Below are 20925 nucleotides of genomic sequence, written 5' to 3' on the forward strand. Positions count from 1 at the left end.
CTATCGACTTCCTGTCAGAGATACTGCCACTTCCATAGCCAAGCCTGAAGATTTATGCCGCAATTTTGAACCAATCAATGAAATTAGGCTTTGCAGTAGATAATAGATTTCTAGGTAGCAATAAATACAATGTGATATGGTCGGAATTAGCCTTCCCGCGGTATAAAAAATATTTGGAATGTAAATTTCAATTTTAAAAATAAGCATGTATCGCAGAACAAACTTACACTGACATAAATGAAATACCATTTAGGCTAGAGGTTTGCTTGAGGGGGAAATATTTGGAAATGAGATCACCATGCATTCACAGCATGGAGCGTATGAAATCATATTAGGATTGTAGAAACGTAATCATTTCAGGATGTTTTTTGCGTTTCTTTGTACAGATAATGTTTCTCTGTGGGGTAAGATATATTTTTAAATATACTGCATGATGTACATTTCTCTAGTTAACCGATCAAATACTATAGGAAGCATAAAGGTAAAAACTTTCTATTAAACACGAGATCTCGTAAATCTATTCATGTTCATTTCATATGTATGGCTTATAACTTTGACCATACCTTGGAAAAAGCACGTCGAGTAAACTCCATAAACAATTGTCTTGTTGGTAAAATAGTTTATTGTTGGTATAAAGAAGGCGGAATCCTTATTGAATCTATAAATCATGATTTGATCATGATATATATTCTACGAAAAGTATCCATGGAGTCCGTGCATAATTCTCATATTTAATTAACTTTTAGCGCCCTGAATCTCCTGCTTTGATTTAAATACCATAAAAGTAAAATATTAAAATGAATTTACAAAAATAATAACTAAATAAAACAAAAATATAGCATTATGACCAGTGAGTGATAAAGAGATAAAGAAAACAGTAAATGAGCGCTCAGGTTTGCCAGCTGAATGATAAAATAGAGAAATCAAATGATAAGCAATACAGTATTGAATATAATATAAAAAGTGGTACAAAGCTTTTCACGCAATATGAAATGGCGGGTAAATTTAATTACACTACGCAGTAACAAAATAAAGAGGTAATTATTGTTTAAAAATATTACCTGAAGAACCTCATCAAATCCCGTTTATTACTGCTTACTTGAAATGAACTCTTACTTGAAATGCATATCATTTTCCTACTGTATAAGTTCATGATAAGGTATCATATGGTATTGATTTTGAGGGATACTGTAATCCAAACAATCATTTCATAATAGTTCGGTATAAAAAGTGAAAAAATACTGGTTACATCCCGAAAGATTTTAACGGGCGAAAGTTGAATGGTGAGGCGACGTGGATCCAACAGATCAATAATTAAAGAGATACGCGCTTAAACAGTCCGTGATTCTGAGGAAATACGAATCAGCAGACGAAATACTTATTTAACAAGAATTAAGTACGAATTTTACGTAATGGTATTGTTTAGTACTGGTTACAGCGTAAAAGAGAGCCAATACGTAATATTAAAGGTAATGAATATATTTCTACAACAAACGAGGCTATTTCTTATACGTGCTAAAAATGTACCTACCTCCTAGGGCAATACACAATCACAGTGTGGAGGATCTTGTTTAGTTACTGCCTTCTATAAGGTTAAACGAAAGCGATTTTAATTTCCCCATATTCGATTTAAATACCGACGTTAGGAAGGAGCGATATGCATATTTTTTAGGATGATAAATATTCTCTTTAAACTTTCGAAATGTAACAATGGGAAGTGTTGTTACATGATGGAGGGAAGTTTTTTGCACGAACTATGGATACTTTTCGTAGAATATATACCATGTTTTATAGGTTCAATAAGGATTCCACCTTCTTTATGCCAACAATAAACTATTTCACCAACAAGACAATTGTTTATAGAGCATTACTCGACGTGCTTTTTTCAAGGGAAACCGAGAATTGTATCCATAATGCCTTACAAAGCCCAGTGCGACCTATTCTCAAAAAGGTCTATTCTCAGGGAAGGATGTAAAATTATTCAACCACTCCACTAAAGTCCGCGTCGGCTGATTTAAGACCGTACGGACGTCAGAGGGAAGTTGATAATCCCAAACTAGACCCCTGTAATGAAGGCCTCGATCGATCTATGAATTCCTTTCACTTGCTCTCTCCCTTTGGATATTAAGGGAGCGGGATACCTTGGCTGGTGATTCCACGGCGGGTTATATCGATCTCTCCGCTTGCTACTCAACCTGCGGCAATTAATAATTTTCGCTAAACGAGGGCTTTGCCGAGAGATTGGTTTCCGAACCCAATAGCGTTTTATAGTCCTTTACGCCATTTCGCACCATGTAGCATACTCTCCCAAATTGTTACAAACATATTTTTTAACTGCCAATAAAACTATTCCTTAAAAACACTGATCTACCGAAATAAAACATGGATAAATTATAAATAAATAAGTGAAATATTGTATGCACCTGGATTGGTACCTAATGGGGATACCACAATTTATAGCATAATCCATCCCTACATACGTTAATGCAATTTGATACAGGGAATGGTCAGACGTGCCTAAAAAGACTTCTTGGACATAGGAGCAATAAAATCTGTACCTAATATGTGGTTCGACCCCGAGATCGTAAATATGAGAATTCCCAGTAATTCCTAGGGCTCAATTCAGATGGACTGAAAAACTTTTTTTCAATACAGTTTTTAGACACTGGTGGAACTTTAGGAGTAACACCTTACAATATTCCGGATGTGACAACATAAAAACCTTAAGAGGGAATAATATTACAACATTAAGAGCTAGAAACTTCAAGGGAAAGCCTGTAATCTATTCTCGGAAGGATTTTTTTTAAATATATGGTGATGCATATGGAAACTAATTATTCACTTGATCTGGAATCCGCATTATGATGAATTGGTAATCAAGATAATCGATAATCGTAAAATTTCATCGACAAAGCGTGATTTACTAATTCAGAAATGGCTCAAAAAATTTAATTGAATGGTTTGGTTTTATTATCTGCTTGAATGAATATATCAATATATACTATGTAAAGAACCAAGAATGCTTTGATTCACATTAAAAAACCCATTTAATTAATTCTTAGACGATAACAGATTTTCTTAGGGAGAAAATGATGACAGATTAAAGTGTTTATCTAAAGATAATTTTCTATATCACCTCTAAATCATGGAAAGGTCTTCCACTTCTCTGAGAAAAGCAACTTCCAGGTTTCTCTGATGGCAGCTTTCAAATGACAGCTCTGAGTTCTCTTTCCCTTCTCTTAAGAACAAGAAAGGGATTCGTCGTGATTATCGCGTTGAGGCTCCTGGCCTTAATTCATATCATAAACCTAAAACCCTTGTAAATAGCAGGGTGAAGTTGTTGTTGTGAATAATAATGTCGTCTTTATTACTATTATTAAAAGTATTTAGGAGTTGATAGTCCTTTCTTAAAATTTACCTGTTTGACAGTCACATACATCCATGCTCCGGATGATAGTAAATCCACTAGTGAGGGATACAAACCCACGACCTTTAGATTGGCAGACGAGGACGGCGCCACCGAGGCTGGGGTGGGAATAGATGGCGGCACCTACCTAGATGAGGGCGCTACCGACAACATGAAACGTTTCCACGCCGCCCTCTCAGTTGAAAATAGGATATGAATCTCCCAAAAAATGCTCATTACAAGAGTAAATGCTCAATTATCCGTCTCAGCTTTGCACTTCCTAATCCTTATAACTCCATTTTTTATGACTTTCGCGCCATAGAGACCGCCTAAAAAAATGCGCCCGAATGCCGCAGCCATCGAATTTTTACAGGCCGCAAACATATTTACCCGCACCCATCTCCCTTTATCTGCCCCTGAATCCAACCTACAAACGGGGGAAGACTTAAGTGGTTTACGTTGATGTGGCGGGCATAAATGAAATTGGCATTGCATGCAGCGGGAGTGGTCATTGGCGACGGGGCGGTACTCTACCTTGAGGCTGGATCGGAGCGGCGCGGGGTGGTGGCGTCGGTGCAGCATGAGCAGGGATCCGTAGTCGCCGGCGGCGGAGGAGGGCCCGCGGTCGCCGGGCGAGGGCGCGCCGAAGTCGGATCGGTCGACGCGGGCGAGGTGCTGGTCGCTGCCGGAGCGGAGGACCCGCCCGCCGGGGCCCCGCGTCTGCCCGAAGAGGGAGCGGGGCGAGGGGGTGGCCTGCTGGCTGAGGCGCCTCGAGATGGGTGGCGGGCCCCCGTAGAACGTGTGCACCTGGTAATGCGAGAGGGAATTGCACCCCTGGCGAGGAGATACCCCAAAAACAAATAGATGCAAGGTCAAGGGGGAGAACAGAGCGGGTGAGTGTCAGTGTGCAGAAGAGAGACCGAGCCAACGGCGATGGGGGGGGGGGGGGGTCATCACGGGCGGGGGAGGGGGGTTTGAAGAAGACACATCCCTCCTTATCTCGCTCGACCGCTCCTATTTTGTCTTTAATTGGTGAATCTTTTCTCATTTTTAATTTCCATAACGTTTCTACTAGACTTCACTTCCCGCAGAATGACTTTAAATGAATTCATTTCCCGGCGAATAGTGGTAGTAAACTCTTCTCGCGATTCCACCCGTCGCGATCTCACCAATCTCCATGGCTGCCGACGTTTCGATGAAATCATTTTCCATCGTCACCAGGGCCAGTGATGACGATGCAAAAGGATTTCGTTGAAACGTAGGTGGCGATGTAGATTGAGGAGATTACCGGAATAAAATCCCGATATGAATTTATAACGTTTCTGGCTTTACTTTGTAGTATCCAGAAATCAGAAAAGAAAATTCATTTGTTACTCTCCCCACTGACGATTCAAAGCTGATCATTGCATCACACTGTCACGTCGAAAAAGGCCTTGTGTAACCTTGATAATGACATAGCAGTGTCGAAAACATGATCGGAAATTCAAACTCAGCGTTGAACGTACCAAGCCTATTTTTTTCCCATTCTTAACTTTTTCCGGGCATGCAGAGTGGGCTTTTCTCAAAATTTGCCTCCATATCAAATATTTAAAAAATTAGGAATTACCAAGCTGTAAGTTTTAAATTTGATATACCGGCGAATTTTCATTAGAGCCTACTTTACATTCCCTAAAAATAAAAAAAATTGAGACCGTAGTTTAAAGTGATTAATTCGTCGCTAAAAAAAGAATGGTCGAGCTGAAGGGATGCATCCTCCTAATGAGGAGGATAGTAGTAATAACAATAATAATATCAAGGCAACAACGACAAGGGCTACAGTAGTGCAGTATACAGTGAGAGTGAGGGCTACGTGACACTAATACATAACAATAATGATATTGCGTGTGAGTCACTCATTTGAAAATAATAAAAAAACATCTCATTCAATAAATCATCAAACTTTCCTTTGATTAAAAAATATACAGTGACAGGCTTAATAAAGTGAGTTAAAACAATTATGTCTAGTTGAGATCATAGTGAGAACATATATATGCGTGAAAGTGCCTTGTAAAATTTGCATTTAAAACTTCAAGAGCAAAAGTTAGTGCAAAGGTTAATTTTTTGTGCAATTGTGTTAACATCAAAGTCACCACATTGTAGCCTTTTGTGAGCTCAGTGCAAAAAAGGTGAAAATTCATTGCAACTAGAATGTCATTGTTTCAACGTTGGGATCCAGATTGGAATGATTATGGGAAAATTGCTCACGCCAAGCAAATGACAATTATTTTGGGATTATATAACTAATGGTTTCACAACTATGTTGATGAGCAACTATGAGGCAATTTATGTAAGAAATGACAGCGTGAATTTCATACCAAATCTGGATCCAAACACATGGCAAATCACAACAAAACACATAGTTATGTGAGATTAAAAGCAGTGGTGGTTCATTCTGCTAGCTTAACATCTATGCAAAATTTCATGCAAGTTCGTGATCATGAAGCAAAAGCTTTGTAAGGGTGCGTGATAATCCTAGCATCAATAAATTCAATGGAAATTAGTTGCAAGTTTGCTGAAAATAGTCTACTGAGAAATCGAAGCAAAAATCTGATGGCAATATCCGTATTTTTTTTAAGTCACGAAAGCTGAAAAAAAGAAGGCTTCTGCTTGCACGCTATACATTTCATAAGGTTGCGTGCCACGAAAGTTATAAAATAAAGTGCCTAGAGTTAATACAGGAAAATGTGCACGATTTTATGAAAATAAGCACTCAAAAAATAGTCAAGTGACTCTATTTGTCTCGGATAATATATATCTTTTTGAGATTAAACATTAAAAGCGAGCCTTTCAAAGAGAGCAAAAATCCGTTGACTCACTCAGAACGAAAGTCGTTTTGTTTTGCGTCACAGCGAGCGCAATCACTTAATTGCGGCCGGAGAAAAAATATTGCGTGATGATAAGTTATGCTGAGGAATCTCACGGCAGATTTCGTTCGCGTATTTTTATCCCGCAAGAACTTCGGTGCCGTGTTCAAGTGCGTGACTTTGTTGTGCTTCGCTTGAAGATCATCTGCTGCACATGCGGGGTATGAAGGCAGCCATAAACCGAATGCAATGCTAAGCGAGAGAACTATGTATCATGAAATATTCGAAAGGAATATCTCTGAAGAAACAGCAGGCAAGCCATGCGAACCTACGTGAAGCTACGTGGCCTCTTACCAATCTACGGGGGAAATTTTCATTTGCTAAGCCCTCATACACAGTACCTAAAGTTTCAACCTCAAGGGATTCTAGGAAAAAAACTGCAAGAATACCGATTTCACTTTTTTCCTCAGCGGCTATGCGAATCAATCAACTACCTAACTCTTTCATTTTCTCATTGTATACAAAGAATAATTTTTAAAATGGCATGACTTGACACTCATAAAATGACATGAAATAGTTTTGATTGATTGCATACAGATTTTACGAGATTTACTTGAAAAAAATTGAACCTAAATTAAATTTTAACGCCGCCTCCACGGAACTACTTGGTGGTTTTCAGGGGAGTTTTGTACTTTCACACACAGAGCTCAAAACCTTTGTAGTTGAGGTCTCCGAATTTCATGAAAGTATATTAAATGGAGTTAGTAACTTGCTGAAGACATCCCATCAGTATGTTATTTATCCCTAAGCATAGTTATTAAATAACTTCTTTCCCTAATTCAAGCCATTTTTGATTAAGCCATATCTAGCTAAAATGCTATGTATAGAAATTACTGAGAAAATCGATAATTTGTTAATTTATCGCAACAAAAGTCATAACTGTGGCACCACCAGGCCATCATTTATACATCGGCCATAATCGGTTATGTCCGCCCACCTAGTTTAGGAAGCTCGTCAGTCGTGTGCGGACGGTCAGCGAACTTAGACTTGCTTATTGTTTATTTATTGGATCTATATAATCTGTGTCTCGCCGTTGCTGGCTGATGCGATAATTGTACTACGTTGGCATGCAGGACAAAATTTTCTTGTAACCAAGGCGAGGAAGGGTTTTGATAGCCGCAATAATCAAATTAGGGTAAAATATGTAGTACTATCCATCACTTTATTTTTTTTTAACTGTCCTGCTTGGTCCACCTGTCCAGTGTCCCTGTAGGCCAGACCGAATGTGTATGTTTGAACTACAGAGCTCAGCTGCTGGCGTGAGTATGCGCATAGAAGAAGCTTGCGTCTTTCGCTCATAGCATTGCAGATGGTGCGTAGCATGCCTTTCATAAGTGTGCGGTGGTGGCGATGAGGCGCGTGGGGATGGGTGCTTTCTCCCTCCGGCGGGGGCGCCAGCGGTCTACTCACCTTCTCGGCGAGGGACTCGAGTGTTTTGGGGTAGGATCGGTCGAAGGAGGTGGAGAAGTGCTGCGGGAGAGTGGCGGGGCGCGGTTGCTCCGTGATGACGGGCGGCGGCGGCTGGTACGCCCACGGCGACGACGAACCGCCGCCCATGTTCGAACCCGGCTGGCCGCCTGCGTTGCGGTGCTGTGGGTGCTGAGGCTGGTGCTCCGGGCGAGAGTTGTAGTAGAGGTACGGCTCTTCCGCCGCGTCGCGGAACGCTCCGTGCACGCTGCTCGACTTCTGGACCTGAGGTGCGACGAAGGAAAGAGAGGAAAGATCCACTATCATTCCATGGGAGTGATTGATGGTCAGAGGCCTCAAGAGGAGATAGTGTCCGGCATCACCTCGTGAAAGTGACAAGCTTAAAAAAATTAAAGACTAATACAAAGACTCTTCGTGTTTGCGACGCTAACGAAACCACTTCGCTATAATTGTCATAATTCCGAACTGAATGTCACTACAGTGACTTATCACTATAGAAACAGACAATTTTGCATTCGAAAATTGCCTTGAAATGACCTATTGCAGTATTAAAATTTACATTAACAAGAGATATGCAATAAACACCTGCATGCCGCAGTAGAATTTATTCATTCAAAATTGCTGGCTGAGTATTATTGACGGTTTACGGCCCATCGAAAACCTATGAGGATGTTAGGTATTTGGTAAGACATCTGCACAAAGGGCGAGCGTTGCGGTCTAGTGTATAGAGCGCTAGGCTGCTGATCGAGGGTCCCGGATTCAAATCCCGAATGAAGCCTCAAGACACCTACAAAACAATCCTCGAATTGCGAGGTGGTCCTGACCCCTTACTCTGATTGTGTGAAATTCGCAAGTGGTTTAACTCGGGGCGAGCTCTACCCTCACCCATCAACCAAGTTGGGAGTTGAATCACCGAGCGAGGACTGTAAAAAACATATTCATTGCCAATTGCAATTCATGGGAGAACTTTATGCCCAAATTTATGTTTTAAAGGGGAGCAATAGGTAATTTAAACAGCGTATTAATGTTTTTAAACTTGGAGGATAAATGATGATGACTTTACGCATTGAAACCTAAGCAATATATGTATATATATATATTATATACATGCATGTGTGACGGAAAACGGAGTAGTAAAGGAGCCAGGGAGGAACAGAGATGAGCTTTGTCGTTATAGTCACCATGGTCAGCAATGTTGAAGGCCTCTTGGAATCCCACCCACATCATGGACTCCATCTTTGCAATGGTTAAAAAAGTAAACTGTTTTAATTTTCACTTTATTTATTAGATACTTGCATACATTGCTCTAATACCCTACCTACACTTCGCATCATTATTAAGACAATATTTTTCCAACAATTTCAAGGCCGTGCAAATTCAATCGCAGAAAGGGGATTGGGATATTCTAAGGGGTCGTGAGGGTAAATGAAGAGAAACTAGGGAATGGGAATGCATATGAAGAAACGGACTAAAATACAGCTTGTTCAGGGAATTTTTTGAAAAGAGAACTGCTTATATGGATATATAATTACATATGTAAATTTCATTGATAATGTCAGCCAAACACCCTCAAGATATCGAAGTCTATCATAATAGTCTATAAAGTAAAATGCATCCAGGTACTACGTAAATGTCAATATTCTAAAAACTATTGTCAATCCATTCTGCGAAATTTACCTTTCCTTCGAACTCCTTTAACTTTTTTTAACTTCCACACTCAAATTTTCATCCCTATTGCACAGAAACCATGAAGATTTCGATATAAAAAAGAATGATTTGAACTAGGCCTATGCATGAAAGTCTTGCTGGGAAATGCCTGGGCTAAATAAATTCAATAATACGATAAGTTTAGTAATTTAAGGGTGAATGTATTTGCCATCAGGCAAAGTGATTTTTCATTTAATAGGTGAAAGAAAAGTTTAAATCTTCCGTAGCCTTATTTTATCAGGGGCGGTAATAATATGGTATATATTTACAAGTATATTAGCTGTGTACAGACTCACAAAAAAGCTACTGATTTCCCAATTATACGCCAATATGGTGTAACCATGGTGAACACGCTTTAAAAAATAGATATTTGGTTATTTTACACGGAAAATCAATAAATTTGAAATTCTACTGAGTCTTGCAGCTTAGAAATAACTTAATTTACTCACATTATTGATTCCTTACAATTTGACTCACAATCACATCTAGAATCCCCTCTTTCTATTATCAAATTAGTAAAATGTTGAGTTCTATGTCAAACCGGTCATATTGGTTTATACACTTGAATTAGTATGACCAAACTGTTCACAGTAGTTTGTGTGTATAACAATAATAATAATTAGCGTATTCAAAATTTCAGCTCTTAATCAGAAGCATAATAAAAATTACTCATTACAAACTTCCACTCGATTCCTCGGAATATTTGACTAACGAGAGTGAAACTAACGAAGAATCAATCAGAATGGAAACAAAAGAACGAGAATAAAAATTCGTCTTATCTCGGAAAGCAACTGGAAACTTCCATCGGGAAAAGTAGTCTAGTTGAATCGAAATGCTTGTCGGAAATTAGTATCCAAAACTATTTCCCTGGAGTGGAAAATAAGGGATACAAGGCAAATCTAAACTTTTCAAAAGACTCTCGCCCTTCCTTGAGAAACTCTGGAAATACGATTTTTAAATTGCGTTGCTTGGCCAAGAAACTCAGAAAGAACAGTTGAATGGCGTACCCAGTGAAAGGACCTAGAACTTTTTTCACGAAAAGCATCACATGTTTGCTCAACTTTTTCGGGTTTATTGAGGAAGAAATGTTAGTTGATCGCATCGAGCCACTTAAAAATCATGCCAAATGATTCTTTACGCAAAATATAGATACAATGATATTATAATTCAACAAATACCCCTTTTCAAATATTTGGAAAGTATTATTTATCTTAGTTTTCTCATTTGATGAATTGACGGTATGAGTACTCTACTCGAACACTTCCCATCCATACCACTACTGTTGTTACTACTCCACTATCATTTTATAAATACCCTTAAAAGTAAGAAAATTTGCATACGTTTTTTTTATATTAAACAATCAAACAATCACTTTTAAACTCATATATAAGTTAAATCCCATTTGTCACAACATATCCATTTGTTTGGATGAGCACCAACCTTATATTGGCGTTTAATGGTGAAATCACTTGCCTTTTTGAGTACCTGACGAAAGATAATTTCAAAAACTTTTCCCAAAATATTTTATTTTTTATTTTTAATGACGACAATATATGAGAGACGACCGTTATGATATCCCGAAAGGATATTAGCGAGCACAGGTATAGATGAACGCGGTCCATCAACTAAAGCTGTACCAGCATTATTTTATATATTACACTCATCTACAGTTGCAGTATTTAGTTCTTACCGTCAGAGTACAGAAGATGAACCTGTAACCAGGTGATTATACGAATTTACTTGACCTCGTAAAACCAAATCCGAGCGAAGCCTATGAACTGGACGTTCGCGCTGACAGTAGAATACAATGGCGCCGGCGTCCAGAGGTATTTTAGCGGTGTATGGAGGCGCCCAAGCAAAAAGTCTCAACGGACGCATTGGTAATTGAGACTAGACATTGATTAGCAAAATAAAACATGAATAATGAGCATGAATTCTTATTTGAGTGAATTTTGGAAGATTCGCGCTATTATGCTGAACAAACTAGGCATTGCGTCATTTGATACTCTTCAATGTCGTCGTCGCGGCGGCGTAATTTTAACATACGCAAATAAATATCTCAAGAGAGAGAACTAATTATTTAGGTTAAATATTTCCTCTGATATAAGGACCAGCAGGCGTCGCAGAACGTCAGGCCAATCTGATCACGCGATAGGAACCGGCTGGGTGACTTAAATCTTTCGGTTGTCTCAGACATAACTTCGTGGTATTTGCATATAATTTTGATTGAAAATAGATTTCAGGAGTATGGATGTGTTTTTCATCGGATAGTTGTACTTGATGATAATATGTTACTTCTTAACCGGGGCCGTTAATGTAAATGCAAGGTGATTGAGTGAAAGAGCCATTGTTTTTCGCAATGCATTGATCAACAATTTGTCAGCTTCGATGGCGGCGGGGATAAGTCCTCGCCTAATACACCGAAGGTTCTAATCCCGCCTGGGTAGGTAGCCCTTTCCAGGACATGGGTGTGTGTGATCGTCTGTTGTTGATTGTTTAAACTCCTGATGTAAAGGCCAAATTGTGCTGTTTTCGGGGGTAATTGGTATAAATAAATAAAAAAATAAAAAACACAGTGCACCGCGGAAACCACAACGAAGATTTAGAGCTGTAAGAAAGTCCGAAAGGAGCGATATCGAAGAGTTTGAAGCGTTGCTGTCTCGTCGATTGAGTGAGTACCTGTTGGTGCCTTCGTGGTTGCGTCTGTGACTGCATCTGCGAGCCGGGTGCGTGGTGCGGGCCCTGGTGGTGGTGGTGCATGCGGCGGTGGCCGTTCCGGCGGCCTCCGTCCTCCTCATCCTCCTCCTCTTCCTCCTCCTCCTCCTCGTCGCCCTCCTCCTCCTGCTCCATCGCTTTCTTCATGACGACCACGGGCGGCGGCAGCGGCTTCAGGTTCTCGGGACGCACTCCGCCCCCGACGCGGCCTCCAACGCGGCCCGCCCCACCCGCTCCCCCAACACCTCCGCCCCCGACCTTGAAATAAAAAAATAGATGCATACACGTTCATAGACTAACCCTCATGGAGCTACCCTATTGAAAGGATGCTAGCGAGAAATGCCAACGGAATTTAAATAAAATGTAACGACCCCTAAAAAAAGTCTGTGATGTCAACTTTTGATGCATCAACGGGAGGATTACCCCGAGGAATGACAGCTACGATAAAGACATGGCGTAATAAGAAGTAAATGAGTATCCATCTGGTTGAATATAATACGAGGGTGGTTTGAGAAGTTCTCGGAATCACCACGAGAAGTTAGCGCTAGCGCAACGCGTTGTTCTCGAGATATTCATTGGGCTGTTGCCTGTAAACACATGTCACGTCAGTGCACGTAGAAGAGAGCTGTGGCGTTGACGTACCTTTGTTGTTGTTTCCGCATACCGATTTGTGAAGATGGAAAAAATCGAGATTCGAGCAGTGATTCAGTATTTCGAAAAAAAATTTATGGATGCAAAGTACACTCATGCAAATTTTTAAAATACACTGGGAGACTCTGCTCCTTCATATTCAACTGTTGCCACGTGGACTAATGAATTTCAATTTGGTCGGGAGGGCTTAGATGATGATCTGTGCAGTTGGCGGCCAAACTGTGTCACTACTCCAGAAATAATTTCAAAAGTGCAGAAAATGGCCACGGAGGATCGCCGATTGAAAGTGCGTGAAATAGCTCACGCTCGCAAGATGTCATCTGAAAGGGTATATCTAGGAGAAACAAAAAAGATTATTTCGCGCCAATTTGTGACCACAGATGAAACTTGAGGGCACTACAATACCCCGGAGATAAACTACAGTCAAAGCAGTGGGAACATGCTGATTCTCGGCCACCAAAGAAACCAAAAACAATTCTTTAGGTTGGAAAGGTCATGGAATCAGTGTTCTGGGGGTGAAGGGGATTCTGCTCGTAGATAAACTCCTACTCGGCAAACAATTACAGGAGACTACTATGCTAACCTCCTGGACAAATTTCAACAAAAGGTACTTGAAAAAAGGCCAGGTTCAGCAAGGAAGAAAGTCATCTTCCATGAAGACAATGCGCGTCCGCACACAAGTGCCGCCGCCAGTGCAAAATTACACGTACTAAGGTATGAATTGTTACCAAACCCGCCTTAATCACCTGATATGGCTCCGTCAGACTTTTATTTCTTCCCGAAACTGAAAAATTTTCTTGGTGGACGAAGATTCACTCCAAACGAAGAACTGATAGCCGGAGTTGACAACTATTTTTCAGGCCTAAGGGAATCTCATTTTCGAGATGGGATCAAGGTAATGGAACATCGTTGGACCAAATGAATTTATCTACGAGTTGGCTTCATTGAAAAATTAAAAAAAGTTTCAGTGACTTAAGCACATTTTTTCTATTCCATTATGAGAAATTTTTCAAACCACCCTCGTATATAGGCTTCTCCGAGCTTACATTAAACGTATTCAAAAATGTTTTGCTACTTGTTAATTAGCGCCTCATTAGAGGAGCAAATATCAACATTCCGAGAAGGTAAAACCGTATATACTTCTCTGAAGTTACTCGACGAGATTAAAATCATTGAAATATTTGCTCATGAGTTAAATAGAGCGAGAATAGATTCACAAAATCTATTTATGAAAGCTATTGAAAGTGAAAATGGGCTCTATTGTATCACACAGATTTTGAAACATAAATCTCGGACAGCACTTCATATTTTTGAGAAATTGAGCGTGTAAATATTAATAATGACATATGAGGGATTGAGAAACCAAGGGGTACACGTGATTATGTTTTTATTAACAGAAATTAAGTAAACTTAAAAACGTGATCAACCAAATATGTAGAAGTGCATTTGATTTTCCACCCGATGTCAACAAAGAAGTGAGATTCACTCATATGGATTCACCTTGGCCATCAAGTTTTTGAATATTTTTTTTATCAATTTCTGTACCTAACTCCGTTTAGAGAGAAAATCACTTGTACCCCTTGGCTTTCCAACCAGTCATACATTCCCGTTATAGGATACTGGTAATAGGACGCCCACCTGTCCGGGCATCCCCCCCTGCATTCCGCCGCCGGGGCCGCCCGCGGTCCCCGCCATTCCCTGCCTCGGCTGCCGCGTGACGAGCACGAGGCGCCTCGGGATGGACATGATGATGACGACGTCGTCGAGGCTCATGCGCGTCACGTCCACCATGTTGACGGCGAGGATCTCGTCTCCCACGCCCAGGCATCCCGACCCGCTCACGGCCGACTCGAGGGCCACGCGAGAAATGAAAACGCCGTCGCTGCGATCCCCGCCGTTCCCCTCACGGATGTACAGACCCAGCGTCTGGCCGGGACGCTTCACGATCTCCACCAAGTTGACGGCGTACCTCGCATCCTGCGATAAAAAGGGGGGAAAGAAATGTCATTAAGTCAAATGTGATAAATTAAGGTGAAACGAAGACTTTTGCTGCGAGAATCATTAGTATCGGAGGCTTTCGGGTGCAGCAGCATATAAAGCTTTCTCAAGCGAGCTTTCGCGGCCATTGCAGGTTGCGACATCAGTCGATGAATGTATCTCTTCATCGCCTGATGATGCCGCCTGCAATAGTACAGCAGCGTATTACGCTTCGTCAAGCGAACTTTCGCGGCCGTTAGAGTCCGTCGCGGCCCTCTGGAACCTATTGTGTAGCTACAGTTTTGCTAGTGCTACAAACATCGTTCTCAGGTCAACTGCCTGTTGAGGTTTTTTAAACGACTCATGAAGGTCAATTTTGGCGCCAAGTTACATACTTATATACTTACCACAATTGAACAATCGTCTTCTGACTTAAAAAACTGGCGCAAAAACTGACCTTTCTTAATTATCGAAAAACATCATCCGGTGCTCGAATTGGAGACGCCAGAGGGAATACCAGCGAAACTTATGTTCGTGCGGATAAACCTTGAAGCCATGGAGACATTTTCTTTAGTAATTTAGCTAAAACCCGAAAAACAACTAAAATATTGAAGCTTTACGAATGGTGGAATATCAAGAAACAGCATGCAGGAGGAATTAATTAATGTGACATCATTTCATGCTTCGCTTCAGCTGGGACAAACCGTTTGAAGCCTAATCAGTGATGCAAGAAAAGAATCCAAAAGCAAATTTGACACTATTCAGATATTGCTATTAAGACTTGATGGTGGTGCTGCCTTTTCTTCAACCATAAGCATTTTCAAAATTTTAGTCGCAGTAAATTTTAAATTATTTGAAAAGTATATGTTAAAATTTTTAATTTAATTTTTGACACAGTGATGAAGAATAAATAAATTCGTATTCGAATGGTGATTAAATTGATAATTGTTTTTCAGGTTAATGCCACGTTGACTCATTTTGATGGACGTCAGTTTCGAGTGCATTCCAGCTCCCGTCTTCGGGGCCAAAATAGAATTCGGGACCCAAATTCTACCCGAAACTCTTGTTCACCAAAATGAGTCAACTTCGTCATCGACACAAAAACAATAAATAAATACTTAAATCAACAAATCAATAAATAAATACTTAACTCAACAAATCAATAAATAAATACTTAAATAAAGCTGACTTGTACAGACGAAAAGACATCCCTAGATGGCAGATGGGGTGCTTAATGAAGAGACCTTAATGATCAAAGTCAGCCGTGAGGATAAGTAAAGTTATACGGCACTATCACGGTCACCACTCACCTGGAGTGCGAGGAACTTGGCGGCGGCGTCGGCGGCGGCGCGTCCCATGTTCCTGGGGTCCAGCATTCGCACGACCATCTCGCCGCGGCGCTCAACCGCTTCGAGGGCCGCGGCCGTGCTCGCGTCGTGGTGGTCATTCTCCACCGTCTCGATCTGACGGAATATCTCCGTCGAGATCCCGCTCACCTGCAGATGAAATGTGGAAATCGAAGATCGTAAGAGTGAGGAAGGAAGAATAGCGATTTCAGCTACTCCAGTTGAAAGTACTTTGGGGCCCGGGGGTATGCGGAGGAGTGTAAAGCTCAAAAAATTAAAAGGCACGGTTGAACAGAGTAGGTATCAAAAATTTAATAACAAAAAAGACGGTCGAATAACAAAAAAAATTACCTTACTGAACTGTGGTGGTGACGATACCAACTAAAAGACTCGGGGAAAAGGCGAGGTAGGAAACAGGGATGGAAGATTGTTACCTTGGCTGTAAGAGGTAGCGGTGGTAAAAAAAATGTGCATTTGCTCGCCTCCCTGGAGCAGCTCTTCTCACGGCCAAATACATGACAAGAGCTCTTGCAAAATAATGCCCACCGCTCGCGGACAAGCATTCCCTTATATAGGTTTGGGCCCATTTGCCACCACCAATGTTAGGCCCCTACCGACGGGAGGCCATTTCCTTTTGGCGGAGGATTTCACCACCCGCCAAGCTGCTCGACCGATAGCGTAGAGTGAGGCACGGCTCACAGTTGTCTCACAAATACTGCAGCAACATCTTCACAGTACGAGAAGAGAAAATTCACTTTGTATATTCCCTTTTGACAATGGAAAAAGTGAATTTTCTTCTTCTATCGTCATCGCGGTTTCACAAATTCTAGCCGGAAACACAAAAAAATTTCACGATCGTTGGAATAACGTCAGCCATTTGCTCTAAATTAGTGGCCAAATAGATTCAGGTTTCGTTTTAATCCCAAATAAATTTTCTGCTCCCTGAGTAATTACTTTACATGCCTAGGAAGATAAATGAATCATTACAAAGGTTGAACTGTGTCACCTGAATTTTTAAGAATAAATCAAATAGAATATTAAGAAAACTATTAAATAAAAATTATTGAATCCAAGGAGAAATTTTAATGCTTACATTCAAACATTTTGCACAAAATATAGCAAGTATGATTAAAAAAGAATTAGAATTATTCGACACGATTTAAACATCAATTATATTTTCTCCAGTTTATGTGTAAAAATGCCTTTCATCCTTCATTTGAGGCAGTGTTAATTTTGACAAAATATGGCGGATTAGCGAGATTGTATGATAGGAGGACTTTGGTACCGCTAATCCAATCACAGAATGTTTGACCTATGATGGCGGTAAAGAATGTAGCTCATTGTTTAACTGACCTCCTGAAATGTACAGAACTCATCCCTTGCAAAGAAATAAAACAACCCTTTACAAATTCTACTTCTTGGTATTAATTAAAAGTCCTATTCTAGTATCCTTAGTATAACATATTAATTTAAAGTCCTATTATAGTATCCTTAGTGTATACGTAGCAATGAAATTTTGTGAAATAGAGAGCGTAGAAGTACCGAGGTATAAGTAAATTTTTGAAATGAAAATTGGAGTAAAATAATTTTTTGAAATTTCAATTATTTCCTAAAAGCAGTAAAAGTTTAAGGATACATTTCTGTAAATTCGTCCTTTCGGAAGCCTCTTGGCCTTTTGGTTGCAACTGGCCACGCCAGTACTTACCTTACGGAAGTCGCCCTGCACGACCATGGGGGGCGGCTCCCTGTTTCCGGTGCCGGCCCTGCCCTGGGGCCCCGCGCCGCCGGGCATCTGCCCTTGGCCCCCCGGCTGTCCCCCGCCCTGCTGCTGTTGCTGGCGGCGGGGGCTCGTGGCCATGTCCGGAGCGCCATCGCGCCCTTCCTGCAACGAAACAGAGAAGACGTCAGAATGAGGAGACATTACAGTGGGGGGACAATTGAGAAAATGGACGAGAGATCACGAACTTATAGAGAGGTTCAATGAAATAATCTCCCATTTTAACCTCAGCTTTCAGCGGTAGTATTGTTCAACTGCTCAATGGTAAGGGCATTAGGTGGTTGCGTCTGGTAATCTGGTTCAGTTTATCAGACAGTTCAGATGTCTCATTTTCAGCAACGCTACTGAATGCTACGCTACCGAGGTGGTTTTGCGCTGCAACAGCACAAAACCACTTCGGCTGAAGAAGACAGCTAACAAAACTGTGTCAAGAAATACATTCTTGACCACACCCCACAAAATACTTGCCACGGAAGTAATGGCATTCCCGAAGGGATAGATTGGAGTGGATGTTATGGATTTGAATGAGGTTCGAAAGTTTGAGGTCGTCAAAGGCAATATTATGGAATCATAATATTCTTTTGAAGACGTATTTGAATATAAAATTCATATAATCGGCATAAAATAGCAGCTTTTAACCACTGAAATGAGTATAGACATTTAATTTACACAAAAATACTCTGCACTGAGATTTTTAATTAATAGAATTGTCCGCAAGCGTTAATGTTCAGAGGAAACATCACTGATCCTGGTGATAACAAAACCCACGACCGTCAGATGAGCAGGAAAAGACTTTCAACCGCCACCACCTAGGACGAGATTAAACAGTATTTCTAAGGTCCAAATCTATACATCAATCCTTATTGATCCTCATCACCACTGACGAACACTCGAGGGAAAAGATCGAGGAGCACAAAACACGTTTAAGAGCACTGGGGACAAACACATACACAAACACTGAGGAGGATAAGGTAAATACACGCAAAATTTTCTCTCCGTCGAAATTAACTCTGCTCCAGACACCTCTTTAATGTTATCCACGTGCTCGCTCCTTCATCCAACTTCCGCCTTCACGTGGCTGCCCCGGGGCAGCACACCCGTGCCGCTCATCGGATTCACTCGCTTTGTTCGAAGCTGCTCTTCCTCTTCCACATCTCTCCAGATGTTCTCCAGGAACTCCTTTCAGCGCTGTCACTCTCGACACACGTCGCCGGATGCTTCAAAGAGCTCCGTAACGCGCGGTCTCGCGATCTCTAGCACGAGAGACAGTTACCAAATGCTTCTCCTGCTTTCCATCGTTCTCTCCGCCAAAATGTCTCTTCTGGCTCAAAAAGATGGTGCACAAAGCAAAGCAAGTCGGGGTAGTCTTCTTTATAACTTCTTTCCTTGCACCAAGTTAAGCCCAGGAACGAAGAAGCCGTTGTGTCACCCTTCATATTCGCGTTTGCGAAATATTGGCACAGGCGCCGTATCCAGGCAACCTTTTGCACCACTTTTTTATCGAGCAGCTATACGTGGAATCACGTAAAACTTTTTGAACTTCTTTGGAAGATACCCTCTGCTGCTGCTGCGTTTATCAGAAAAAGGTGAGAGCTCACCGAAATGTTAAAGGATCAAGGTTTATCTTTCGAAGGTCTCAACCCTGGTTACCTTTCCCAGACTCTTGCATAATTAAGATCTTCTTTCAAAACAAAATAAGTCGCATTTAACGAAAACTTTTTGAAACGTACCTCTGGTTTCTTTACTCTTCTTAAAGCTAGGGAAAGCAGTAATTTTTTTTTCTATTTTTAGCTCAGAGTTACCAGCTACCTTCGCGAGGCAGTAATCGTAATTATCAAAAAGTCGAGCTTTTAAGTTGAATTTTCTTTAAGAGCTGCATTTAGCCATCATTAATTAACTTAAGGCATTCAATACTGCTCGTTTTACTGGATAATGCGCTTCAAAGTTCATTTTGATTCTCAAAGAGGATTTTAAATGCACATGCACACATTCACAAGATACTTAATTAGTTATATCTATTTTTGTCACTACGAGTAATTACTTATGGAAATCATTAAATACGATTCAGAATTTCGTGGTATCGAAAAGGCATCCGAATATAGGTATTTCCTCGTAATTAAAAAAATTACATTGAAAGATATCATCAAAACCGGAGGAAGGAACGGAAATAGCATGTGTTTAGAAATGTATACTTTCGATAAGGATTGGAGATTCATTAATTTACACCAAATTGCTATTTATGACAAACATTGAAAACTGTTTTCCATGAATATTCGGAGTAAAGGTGATAAAATACGTAAATAGGCTTCAAATTCCATTGTTCTCACACATTCGTAATACATGCTTAATAAATCTTAGTAAAACGTAGCGGTAAAATAAACTTAGTGAATTAAAGGTCACTTTATCTTATGAATGCCACCTCTCTTTAAAACCAAAAATCAGAATAATTTCTCTTAAGGGTAAATTAAAGGAAACAAAATAGTAGGAACGAAATTCGTGCCCGATTACAGCTAACGGAGAATATTCCAGATCTAAAGCTATTCGTATCCTTTGTTTTTGACAGCAGAGCAAACGAGTTAAAATTCTTTCATTCTATTGTACCGAGATGGAAATTCTACGTACAATTAAAATATAGCATACAGTAAGACTAAATTTTTTGGGTAAGTCTACATGAATATCAAAACACAACTTTACGGATCATATTAGGCAACATTAGCAACTCTTCTGACATTTAAAAGGCACATGAATGGCAATTTGATAATTATCTTCAAAGAGTTAATTAGACTTTGAGGAAATACCAAATATCTTCGTGATTAAGGGTTTCTAATGTTTGTTTGCACACCGACTTCCTCCTGGCTTACTTTATTCGGTTCCATGCATAGCATAAATTGTGTTTGCGATCGGTGACATTTTCAACCTGATGGAAACGAGTGACATTTTCTCATCAGAGCTTTAAACATTTACTATTCCATGCCGAGCGTGGGACTAGGGCTCGTTCGCGTAGGATTTCCGACC

General features: G+C 40.5%; 1 protein-coding gene across 1 annotated transcript in view; it reads right to left on the bottom strand.

Moving 5' to 3' along the window:
- LOC124156256 (rho GTPase-activating protein 100F) overlaps positions 1-18009 on the bottom strand; it is a 57692-nt gene extending 39683 nt beyond the window's left edge. The window contains exons 1-6 of the mRNA XM_046531075.1: positions 17839-18009; positions 16098-16283; positions 14449-14787; positions 12124-12417; positions 7720-8001; positions 3941-4213 (exon numbers count right to left, since the gene is read on the bottom strand). Of these exons, the coding sequence (XP_046387031.1) occupies positions 3941-4213; positions 7720-8001; positions 12124-12417; positions 14449-14787; positions 16098-16283; positions 17839-17991 (1527 nt within the window). The 5' untranslated portion in view covers positions 17992-18009. The remainder of the gene's footprint in view (positions 1-3940; positions 4214-7719; positions 8002-12123; positions 12418-14448; positions 14788-16097; positions 16284-17838) is intronic.
- Between the last annotated feature and the right edge of the window lie 2916 nt (positions 18010-20925).

Source organism: Ischnura elegans, chromosome 1 (assembly GCF_921293095.1).
Source record: "Ischnura elegans chromosome 1, ioIscEleg1.1, whole genome shotgun sequence".
NCBI lineage: Eukaryota > Metazoa > Arthropoda > Insecta > Odonata > Coenagrionidae > Ischnura > Ischnura elegans.